The sequence below is a fragment of the Mus musculus genome, chromosome X (assembly GCF_000001635.26).
Source record: "Mus musculus strain C57BL/6J chromosome X, GRCm38.p6 C57BL/6J".
In the NCBI taxonomy this organism is placed as follows: domain Eukaryota; kingdom Metazoa; phylum Chordata; class Mammalia; order Rodentia; family Muridae; genus Mus; species Mus musculus.
The window spans coordinates 85,103,485-85,116,128 of NC_000086.7; the positions used below are offsets into that span (position 1 = coordinate 85,103,485).

Genomic DNA, 12,644 nt, shown 5'->3' on the forward strand with positions numbered 1-12,644 from the left:
CAAGTTTACACAGTCTCGGATTTCATTAAACAACAACAACAACAACAACAACAACAACAACAACAACATATCTTTCTTTTTAGAGTACAGTGAAGCATTGTACAAAGATGTTCGGGGCAGTCACTGACAGTGATTCCATAATATGTAGCTTAGTAATATAGTATACCTCTTAATTTGTGGAGTTATATTCTGTGCTGTTCACTCAATGATTAAATCACCTAAGGACGTTTTTTCTCAAAAATTGTCCCTGACATTAAGCAGCCTATGGTTATATCTTAAAGTAAAAGAGGCTGTGGTAGAGATATGTGTGATTGTGATTTACATCCTTAGCAAAATAAAATATGTAAGCAAGTACAGGATGCCAGTGTAGGATATTTTAGGGAAACTGGTCCATGGGATGGGAGGACACAGGTTTCCTCATGGGAGTGAAAAATAATGGAAATTATCTCTTGCTTCTGCCATCGGATCTTCCTGTTTCTAGGGAAACTCCACAGTATTCTGTTTTCCTCTTTTAAGAGAGACAGTATGTGATGGATAAATATTAACCTTCATATTTTTCCTTGATATTCAGATAGAGCTCACCACCAGTAACTAGTAAAATACAGTATAGCCTTCAGTTTGCATTTCTTTTATTATTGGGAAACTGTTTACTGGGTAAAACGGCTTGTATGCATTTCATTTGAAGTTATATTTATAATTGCAGTGCTGCCTCCCCTTAGGTATGTGAGAAAGGCACTTAATTATCATTGATTCTTTGTCTGGAAGCACTGACATTTCAGAATAGAGCTTAGGTGTATCATGTGGTTAGAAAAATACCAGTGTTGCATTTTCAATTTGGCTAATAAATTGGCTTTAGAGAAAAGCATCGTTTCAGGACACTTGGGAGTAAAGCTAGTGATTTGCTGATGAAAGTTTACTTTTGTTAATTGTTTTCTTTTGGCACAAGAGTAATCACTATCTCAGACTGAGGGAATCTCACCTAGCCTTAAAAGTTCTTCTAAGTGTCAAAAAAAAAAAAAAAAAAGCACATTGTAAAATGCAGTTTGAAGGGAAAGGAGAAAGAAATGAGCCTTCAGCTTGAAAGCCGCGTAGATTATTCAGCTTGCCTAGAGAAAATTGGAGTGAAGTTGGTTATTTTTTCTTTGTTGGTGTGAAGGCAACAAAGGGATGCTGAGGTGTCTATTTCAAGGAGAAAAAAAGTGCACACCTAGAAATTGAGTTTACAGAACTCTAACCATCCACAGTTGCCTAATTGATCTCTAACACTAGTATGAGAAAGGGCTGTCTGCTTCTCTTGTGAAATCCCTACTGCTTCATGGTCTTTTTCCTACCCAGGTAGAATGACTCTAGACTGAGAAAACAGCTGCCTTTAAATCTCAAATATTCCCTGATAGTCCAGGGAAAGGAATCCTCTATCTTTGCCTGTGTGTTCCTCCGCGGCCAGTGAGATCTGAAAGCAACTTTTGATTGTGAATAATGGTAAAACGGGATCAACGTAGAAGCAGAGGGATGAAAGCAGAAGACCTTTAAAAGAAGGTGGAATTTGGGGTTGGTGTTTACTAAAGGGTAGGAAACAACTCAGCCGGCGTTCTCAAAGGAGAAGGAGGGTAAAGCTTGAGGTTTTGCGTCATTTGTGCTTTTGTGTGGTCTTTTTTGCAGTGGATCTCTTGAGCCTGTCAGCTGCATGTGATGCCCTGGACCAGCACAACCTCAAGCAAAATGACCAGCCCATGGATATCCTGCAGATAATTAACTGTTTGACTACAATTTATGATCGTCTGGAGCAAGAGCACAACAATCTGGTCAATGTCCCTCTCTGTGTGGATATGTGTCTCAACTGGCTTCTCAATGTTTATGATACGTAAGTGTGGCAAGAGGGGACCTAGTTTACCCAGTGATTACAGTATTGCCATTACAGTAGCATCCTAGAAGCTATGTGTTTTATTTTCCTGGGGTAAACTAGCAGCAAGAGCTGGAATGCAGCTTTTAATCCCAGAGGGAGAGGATCTTTGGGAGTTTGGGGCCAACCTGGTCTACACAGTGAGTGACCGCATAGTGACACTCTGTCTCAGAGAAATAAAAGCTGGAATACAGTCTGCTCTCAGGTCAGAGTCCAAGCAGAACCTGGGATAAGTCATCTTTTTATTTTTCTCAAATAGAACGGCTTATCCTGTGCCTGTGGTCCTTTTCTCACTTGAGTTTTGGAGTTACTCCATCCATTTTGGAGTGAATCCTCTCATTGGCAAGAATGACAGTGCTCCTGGAGATGCTGGCATAAATGTCATCAGATCAGAATGGTCTTAACAGATAGGTAGGACAATTATGTAGAAGATTGTGAATGGAGAGTCACACAAAGTGAAAATAAGCTCAAAAACAGCACACTCAGCTCCTGAAACTAAGCAAAGATTGTTGTTGTTGTTGTTGTTGTTGTTGTTGTGTTTTACTATGGCTTTCCAGAGCTGCTCTTTGGCACGTCCATCCATCAGCCTCTCAGTTAGAGGACAGTCATTGATTTCTTTTGGCTTGCACACAGGACATAGCTCCAGTTCTCATTTTTGCCTTGTGTTTAATGGACACAATTGAGGAAGGAAGCAGAAGGAACTGGTCTTGATTTTTCCCTGATTTCCTCTTAGGCCTCAGAATTATTACATGCCTCATTTCACATATCAACAAATACATACTCGCATTTGGAAATCTAGGATTGTTTTCTTAAAGAAATTGCACACCAAATACTTGGCCTTCTGCTTCTGTTGTATGCATCTATCTATCTATCTATCTATCTATCTATCTATCTATCTATCTATCTATCTATCTATCTTCTTCTTTGTTAATATGTGTTTTCTTTGTAATTTTGGTAAGACATTAGCTTTCTTTTAAGTTTCAGGACCATCAGACTATTAAATGCATACACTTATCTACTTGGTTCTTGAACATATCAGACTTGAATTGTGGATTATATTCACATTTGTTTTCATAAGGGCTTATATTTAGGCTTCCCTCATATTTTTGGCATCATTTTCTTTGCAGATGAGATGTGAATGGATTCTGAACTTTCATTCAGTCTACCTGAAAATTATTTGAGGATAATTTTAACTCCTTAAAGGCTTTGTTACATAAAGTTTACCTGTTAAATGTTGATTTGCTTTTCCCTAATAGAAGTAAGAAACATTTTTGCAGTGGCAGGAATTTCATTCAAACATTTGGCTCTGGGAGTTTGCTTTAACCAAGAGACCTAATACGTTGTATTGATGGAAAATTTAGCATATTGACTGACAAACATACCAGAATCTGAGATTCAATTACTTTCCAAAATAAAATAAGCTAAAAAGTTGTTGAAAAACATTTTTTTACAAAATTTTTGTTCATTCAATTTTTCTCTTTTTTATCCCATAGTTAAATATTTGTGTTAATAACCTTTTGGGTGGAACAGTTTATTCCACTTTCTAATGTAAAAAAAGTATAGCCGTATTAGAATGTTGATGTAGGAGTAGGTTATTTGATATGTATATCTTATAGAGCATGTATTTGAATGCTTTCTGGTAGATTATGCCATGGTTTCATTGGATATAAATATTCATATTTTACATTTTGTGTCTTGTGACCTGAAGTGATGACTCATCTTCGTACAGTAAGCAGTAATCTGATGGAATTCTGGCAGTGCCGAACAGAGAAGAACAGTTAGTTGCTAGAAATTGTTTTCAACTTCAATAACCAAAATTGTCAATTGGCTTTAGTAACCAGAACTGCTGATAAACAGTGGTAATTCTTCCTCACACTCACTGAAGGTGGCTTTCTGTAAATGTATAGGAAGGTATTTTATCCCTATTTTGTGAAGAGCTACTCTGGCAATTCAAGTGAGGGCTTTTAAGAGTTGAAAATTGGGTAAATATTCATTAACTTGGTTCATCAAACTTTTCCATTGCATTCTAGGTCATGAGACAAACAGATAATGAATTCAGAAAAGTTCTTAGCAACTTTAATCAAACAATGGCCTATAGAGTTCCTGTATCCAGGGCCCTCTTGCCCCTTAACTAGGAATTTCTACATTCTATTGGTATGTCAGTAATTGTTTTCTGGTTTGCTTCTTCATAATAGGGGACGAACAGGGAGGATCCGTGTCCTGTCTTTTAAAACTGGCATCATTTCTCTGTGTAAAGCACACTTGGAAGACAAGTACAGATGTAAGTCGTGTGTATTAACTCTGCATTCTTTTATTGATGTTGCCTAATTACCTTTGTTCTAGATGGGAAATGATATTCCATTCTTATTTGACAGCAGGTTACTTGCATAAGATACAGAGCTGCTTTTAAAGGGTCATAAAATGTGGGTTGTGCTGCTTCCTGTCAGACAGTAAATGGAGAATGAGGATTACCTTCTCCAGTCCGAGTATTATTTTATGTTACATTGACTGTGTCTGAATAAAACACATGTTCCAAGGGGATAAAGTCTGATTTTCTAACCCCTTTGTGTAAGCCAGGAAAAGAAATGTGAAGGTTTAATCCCTGCATTTCCCCTGCATTTGGATTCCCGTTTAAAGAATGCTGTCTAACATTTGTGTTCAAAACACATTGTTTATTTTCTAATCATCTTACTGCAAGTTGTACTGACACATCCAATTCTGCGACGTGACTAACATTTTACTGTCTGATGGATGGCTAGCTTGGTATTTCTTAAAAGGTAAATAGCACCCTCTAGAATTTTCTTTTGATTAGCTATTGGGATCTTCTACTTAAAAATATAAATTTAAAATAAAAAGCAAATGTTAAAGGACTGATAGCTTGGGTGACCAAGTCACCCTCTGTGTCTGTCATGAATGGAGAGGACTGTTTATGTTTTTCCCCTTGAGATGCTTGTAAGAAATGCCTCCAGGAGGAATTGAACGAAGCTAGTCTGTTCTGGCTTCCTCCTAAGAAGATGAAGAAGTTTGCTGGGTATAAAGATTGTCAGGAGCCAAAAAAAATCATGGCATTGCTACAAAGCCACCTGTGCCATGGTGCTCACTTTTGTGGAGTAAACCATAACATACACAAACCACTGAGGCACAGTGACTTAGTTCCCACAGGAATTTTTCTTTCCTAAGAACTAAACAAAACAAAATAAAACCACCCCCACACAAGGACAAATAATTTTTTAACCCTTTAAAATTATTTTGAGTAAAACAATACTTCTCAGTGCTTTCCTCTTTTAAATATTATAGTTCCTTATTTTAAGTTGGGCTTGTTGCCTTTTAAAAAGACATGGATAGGGGTGGGTCTCCCTGTGTTCCTGTCTCCACTTGCTATTTATAAATAAGTTCAAGGCCATCCTTGACTACCTAGTGAAACCCTTTCTTCCAGAAAACAAATACAGAAACAGTAAGACAGATACAGAAAATCAGTGATAGTATAACATGATATAAACTAATTACACATAGGCATATCATCCTGTGTTAGTATATATGCCAATCTCAGTAAAGCTTAGTGGGCTTACAACTCTGGAAAGAAGACCTGATTTTGCTGTATCTTTTCATATACTCACATGCTTTTGCTTAGTTATATGGCTCCTGGTTATAAAATGTTGTTGTAGGATTCATATCCTATATACATAATAGTTACCAAAGGATTGTGTTTTGCTTTGAACAATTCAGGTGTGAAGAATATATTTAGGGAGCTGATGAGCCAGCTCAGTGGGTAAAGATACTTGCTGCCAAGCCTGTTAACCTAGGCTACATTCCCAGAATCCATATGGTAGAGGGAGAAAACCAACTTGTATAAGTTGTCCCCTGACCTTCAAGTGCTCTAATTGCATGCATACATAATAAATCAATTAAAATGGAACTTTTGAAAGTACATGTAGAGTTGGTAGTGGTGCCATAGACAAAGGCCCTTGCCATTGCAGCTGATGATCTAAATATGCTCTTCAAGACCTACAAGGTGGAAAGGAGAGAACTGACTCCGTGTAAGTCTCCCTTTGACTTGCACACATGGGCCACGATAATGTGTGACTCCCATTCTACAGATAAATAAATGAAATAAAGAATACATGTAAATTTCACTTCTTTGCAGGGCTATAGTGTATTTAAATGTTCACACATGATACGTAGGTAGTGATGATTGGCCTAATTTATAGAGATATATTCTTATAAGCCTAAATTAGCCTCAATCTCTCTCAGCCTAACATAGAGAAAGCCATGAGTTCAGTTCCAAGAACTATATAAAGCCACACACCTATACTTACCAGTCAGGGGTAGAATCAGGAGAATAAGAAGTTTGAGGTTATCTTCAACTCTATAGCATGTTTACCACCCCCTCCCCCCCAAAAAAAAGAGAAAAGAAAGATAAAAAAAGAAAAACAGTGAGCCCCTTTTGTGGGAATATTGGCTATTCCTATAAAATAGTTCTCACATTGAAATGGACATTGGGTTCTGCTTATGTCCACGTATGCTTTGATTTTTTATGATTCTCTTCTTTCTTTTATAGACCTTTTCAAGCAAGTGGCAAGTTCAACTGGCTTTTGTGACCAGCGTAGGCTGGGTCTTCTTCTGCATGATTCTATTCAAATCCCAAGACAGTTGGGTGAAGTTGCTTCCTTTGGGGGCAGTAACATTGAGCCGAGTGTCAGGAGCTGCTTCCAATTTGTAAGTTACTCACTTTTTTTCATTTATTTATTTATTTATTTATTTATTTATTTATTTATTTATTTATTTATTCATTCATCTTTGTAATGCTGAGAGAACCTAGGGCATCACAAATGTTACACAACAATGCAACTCTATGAGTGCATAAACACAGTCTCCATATAGAACAGAGTTTCTAGGAGCCTAAGCTAAAACCAGATGTCACAACAAAGAGGTGTGGAGGTGACCCTGGGCTGCTTTCTAGGAAGCATGAGTGCTTCCTTTGTAAGTCTGTAAGTGGGGAAAGGAACACCCCCCCCCCCAGCAAATAGTAACATGACCTCCATTCTTTAACCACAGCTATGCCAGTGATTTTAGCTCTATTTAAATTAGACTGATCTGGAGGAATACTGTGATCTGCCCTTATTAGCTGTGAAGCCAGGGTGTCCCTATCCCTCCTTTGACCATAATCTGCATAGTAATTGGATGTCTCTCCAGTCACTATCCAGCTTTTTTGTTTTTCTGTGTGTATGACAGAGCAAATGTGGTACCACCAGTCCACCCCATGCCCTACCCCTACCCCACATATACATACACACATCCAGCCCTCCCTATAAGTCTTATAGTAAGAGCTAAGGTTTGTACTTTTTTCCTACTGTCTATTTGATCAATATACTACCATTCTTGTTCATTCTGCCTTTTCCTGCCCCATTGATTCTTTCTGTCCTTTCTTTTCTTCTTCTTCTCTTCCTCTTCCTCTTCCTCTTCCTCCTCCTCCTGCTCCTCCTCCTCCTCCTTGTCCTCAATGCCTAAGCACTTGGCTATGATAGCTATGTAGGCTGTTTCTATTTTTGATAAAGTATGTAGTATCAATAGGTAGTGCTATGATGAACATCTTCACATAATTGTTGCTTTTCTTTAAAATCAATCTCTCTCTCTCTGCTCTCTCTCTCTCTCTTTCTCTCTCTCTCTCTCTTTCTTCCTCCCTCCCTAGCTCCCTCCCTCCTTTTTGCCTTCCTTCACCCCCTCCCTCCCTCCCTGTGTGGGTATGTCTGTGTCTGTGTATGTGTGTGTGGTTTTCTTCTAGGTATAAATGTGGGCATGTGTATACCACAGAGGATAACCTTGCATATAAGTCCTAACTTCCCATCTTGTTTCAGAAAGGGTCTCTTGCTCTTTGCTAGTATATATGCCTGAAAATCCGGCCCACCAACTTTCAGGGGTTCTCCTATATCTGCCTATTCTTTTGTCATAGGACCAGTGAGATTATAGACATACAATGTGTTGCCTGGCTTTTTATAGTTTCTAGAGTTCTGAGTTCAATCAAGTCTTTATACTTCCATAGCAAGCACTTATACCACCAAGGCTCCCCAGTCCCATTTATTTTCTCTGACATTGATTCCCTTGGATAAATTCTCCAGGAATATAATGATCAGATTCAAGGCTATAAATATTTTTTGTGGCTTTTGATTCATATTAACAGATGGCTTTTCTTCAACAACTCTTTCTAGTTGTAATGCCACCAGAATTAATGTAATCAGATATTTTCAAGACCACATTATTCACTGTATTCTTATGTATTTTTAAATGTTACAAGCTGTTTTACTTATGTGAGGTTTCTTAATCCATTCTAATCCCATTCACGATGGCTAAGATTTATAAAATTGAAGCCTTTTACCACAGACTAAGAAAATCCCAGGAAGCTTTCTAGGCAGAACCCTGTGACTATTTGGATCCTAAAGCAGTTTGACTCTTTAAGAGTTTTTGATAATATGATTGAATGTGTACAAAATAAGCCCACTTATTATGGCATAGGGCACATTTGAATTATTTTGCCAAAACAGTCGCAGACTAGTTTTAAAATAGATATGAGAAATAAGTACATTTTTCACCATTCCAAGCATGAACACACTGTCATTATGACACTTTTTTTTACATGTTGCTGTAGTAATATCAATTCTAGAATATCAATATTACTAACTTTCATATAATGAATTCTAACAACTGTATATAATAGAGATCTATTTTTTAAAACAAATCAGTTATACAACAACATGCAGTGATATAAGTGGCCCCCTAATCTTTGTTTTACTTTTAGTAAAATTCTTCTTACTTTTTGAGTTCAAGCTATGTCCTGCATGCACTAGTAGTATTCATAGGTTAGGAACTATATAGTGTTCATGTATATACCTATGTATTGTATCTTAGGTTAAAAGTAAAGATAAGATTATAGTGGTATTGGCAGCTGTTTCTACTGTATGATGGCCCCTGTTGCAGAGAGCTATGCTTAGGACTCGCTGTCACCTTCCTGTACTGACTCATTGGACAGCTATCTCCCCTCTTGCTGTTGTAGTGTCTCTACTTGGATTTGGTTGTCAGGTTAGGGGGCTATTGAACTAGAGCTCTGTTTCCCCTGGTGAGGAGGCCAGTCTGTTCTGCCTCTGCTTTTGCTAGTTGCCCCTTCTCCAGTACTCTGCCTCTCTTACAGGATTACTTGCCTTCTCTGCACTAGCTGCACTCTCTTCTCAGCATTGGCATTTGAACTCAGTCCATCTTGCATATTGATTGAATGCTTCTGTGCTAGCTGGCAAGCTCCTGGAAACTTCTTTTGTTAGTTTGGGGAGAAATTGACCAATAGATGTCCAGTGATAACAAGTGACTTTCTATTTGCTCCTTGCTTTTTTTCTCCCCTAATTTCCTTCTTTGGGCATTTATAATTTGAAAGAGAAAGAGAGAGAGAGAGAGAGAGAGAGAGAGAGAGTGAGAGAGAGAGAGAGAGAGAGAGAATACGAATACAGTGTTTCTTTTGAATCCTTTCCTTTTTGTCACCATCTTTATCTTGTTTCTCAGTCTGCTCATTGCATGTACACACACATTGTTATCCTAGGAAGCCTAAGTACACACTATAGTGCCTTTCTTTACTGGGAATGTCCTTTTATATACTTTAAAGAAAAGTATTATCACATGGCAACCATCATTAAAAGTCTCCAATTTCTTTCCATTTTCTACTGGATAAGTTTTAGTTCTTTATTTTAGCCCTCAGATGTTTTCTACTGTAGTTCCATAACCATTGCTTTGAGACATTGCATTTGATACCTTAGAACAGCCACACCTCACTGTTTGCATTTAGCATGATTATAAGTAATATCACGACTGTTGTTACTTATAAAATTTTGCTTTTATTCCTATGAATTTGCTCACTGAATTCCCATTCTTTTGAGGAGAGTACAGGGGGCAAGCTTTGGAGGTTTTTGGTTTTATGCTTGAACAACTAGTCTGTGTCTTTAGCCTCCCTCAACTAATAGAACAGTTAGATTCTCATCTTTATCTGCCATATCTTCCCCAGATATGTTCTTTTTGACACCTTTTCCCAGCCTGCTCTCAAGGGCACACAACAAACATTTCATCACATTTATCTTGGGTCCTGGATAGAATAAGATGTGTTGTATAATAGCATGGGATAGGCAAGAATTGTTGAGGGGATTGGTACGGTCAAGTATTGATGAACTGTGTGATTATAGTAGAGTGGGCCCAGATGTAGCTTATCTTATTGGGAGACTCTTAAGTTGTAATCATTTCCTATCCGTTTGAATGGCTCCATTGTGAAGGTTTCCTTCATGATTCTTGTGCTCGCCCTGGCTTGCTTTTCCTCAACCAGGTGCTCTGGTGGTCACCTTGCCTTTCATTGTGACAAAGGCATGCAAGTACAATGTTTGCACTGAGAAAGATAACAGTGAAAATACCCTCTGCCCTCTGTTTGAAGTGGAAGACCTTGGGAATTGGGAGGCTTGCTCCTTCTGCGAGCTTGTGCTCAAAGGTTGTTGCTATTTCTGCTGGCATGAGGAGGCAGTGAAGTGTTTGTTTCTCTTATTGATTCTTTTTTTTTTTTTTTTTTTTTTTGCACTTCAGGTGTTGACTTTAAAGAGTAGTTCTTCTGGGTCCTTTGTTTCTTGTCACCACATAGAAAATTTACTTTTTCCTACGCTAGTCTAGTTAGAAAGGTGTGGAAACTTCTGGTTCATGGTCTACTTGTGGTGGGGAGAAAGATAAATTTTCATGGACCAAGCTCTCTGAGTGGTCTTCAAAAGGTTCCCTCAGTTCTATGTATCCCCACCATCTGCTTACAAAGATGTAAAGGAAGTCACCCATCAGATCTAAAAAAAAAGAAACAAAAAAGAAGAATAACCTGTATGGTAGCACACACATATATTCCCATTACTTAGGAGGCATAAACAGAAGGATCATTCTAAGTTTGAGGCTCCCCTGAGCTACATAGTGAGTTAGAAGCCATTCTGGGTTACATAGCAAGGCCTTCTAAAAAGAACAAACAGGAGTCTGGGGAGAGTCGATAATGGACTTGTACCGTGTTAGAGTCTTTGAATTGAGTATGGATTCCTTACATGCATGTAAAAGTCCACTTGTGGCAGCGTTTACATATAATCCCAGCATCAGGGAGGTAGAGAAAGGTAGAGCCCTTGCATGGTCTTGCTGGCCAGACAGCCTCGCTGAACTGGTGAGATCCAGATTCAGCAAGAGGGCCAATCTCAAAAAAATAAGATAGAGAGCCAGGAAATAAATGCACTTACCACAAAAGCCTAACAACCTGAGTTCAACCTCAGAACCCACATAAAAGTGGAAGGAGGGGTTTGATTCCACAAAGTTGTCTTCTGAAGTCAACATTGCATGCCATGATGCTTCCCCCTGCTCCACACACTGAAAAGTTAGTAGAAATGAAACTGCGTCTGTAGATATTGAAACCTTAAGTTTGTGGCATCTTCAGTAATAATACTAAGTGAAGCTGCCAGCACACTACTGTCCATGCATTCTCTGGGAAGTTGCCTCCTTTTGATAGTGATGGAACCATTTTGAAACTTGGCTGTTTTGTGATACAGCTTCAACTAGTGTGTGATTACTTTGTTCCTCTTTCCTATTCCCTTACAAAAAATTCCATTGAGATAGGAAATTGATCTTTCAGACCATAATAAAGCCAAACTCACTGTGGCAGCAGGTCACAGACTGCCTGAAAGTACCTTCAGGTTGTCTACGGCTTTCCTTTTTCAGAGCAAGAAATGATGCTCAAGGAGAGATGGTGAATATAGTTTGTACTATATACCTTTATACCAACTATTGGGCTTAACCAGTTCAAATACTGGTCAGGACTAATACATAAAGGATTATTGTGTTGATATAATACTTATCAGCTTTAGGTTGCAGTGGGGTGACATAAATTAATGAGTATCTCCACTTTAGCATACACACCTTTATAAGAAATACATGGTTCAGTGGTTATGAGTACATACTGATCTTTCAGAGAACCTGAGTGTGGTTCCTAGCACTCATGTTAGGTGAAACCTGTGTCTCAAGTCCAGGGGAATCCGACGCTCTCTTTTGTAGTTTACTGGCATCTGCATTCATGTGCACATTCCTGCAGATAGTCACCTATATATAAGTGACTAAAAAAAAAAAGAAAACCAAAACCAAAACCAAAACCAAAACCAAAAAAACCTTTAATCCATTTGGTTGTGCCTTGTCTGTTTTTAACTAAAACCAAATATTGCTTTTAGGTACAAAAGTCTTCAGTGACTTCAGAAAAGAGTCATATGTCAGCAAATAGCATTTGGTATTGCTCTGAGACATACTTCCCTCCTCCACTCTGATAGGCTTTGTAGTATTTTCTTCTATAAACACTTTAATGACTTTATTATTTAGATAGACTTGAGTATACCAACTTTATATTCAGTATGCTTCAACTACAAATACTAGAGTGTCAAAATCTGCTCATTCTACATCTGTTTTCTGCCTCCTGCTGTATTCATACATTCAAAATGAATGCATTGCTGTTTCAACTATCTTTCAAATTTTATATTCACATGACAAAATAAATTTCATATGTAGAGTTGGAATAATATAGAACAAATATAGAAATGAGAATAAATTACAGTCTCAATTGTTAAAACAAGTATGTGTGTGTTTCGTGTAAAAAAAAACACACAAGGATCTTTGGAATTGTGAAACTATATGTGCTTAAACAATGAAGTTTGTCTGTTTA

General features: G+C 38.0%; 1 protein-coding gene across 15 annotated transcripts in view; it reads left to right on the top strand.

Annotated features, from left to right (window-relative positions):
• Window positions 1-12,644, top strand: part of Dmd (dystrophin, muscular dystrophy) — a 2,390,387-nt gene that overhangs the window by 2,288,821 nt on the left and 88,922 nt on the right. For all 15 annotated transcript variants that reach the window (XM_006527768.3, XM_017318377.1, XM_017318376.1 and 12 more), the window contains 3 exons: window positions 1,660-1,861; window positions 4,096-4,181; window positions 6,459-6,616. In XM_006527768.3, coding sequence (XP_006527831.1) covers window positions 1,660-1,861; window positions 4,096-4,181; window positions 6,459-6,616 — 446 coding nt within the window. The remainder of the gene's footprint in view (window positions 1-1,659; window positions 1,862-4,095; window positions 4,182-6,458; window positions 6,617-12,644) is intronic.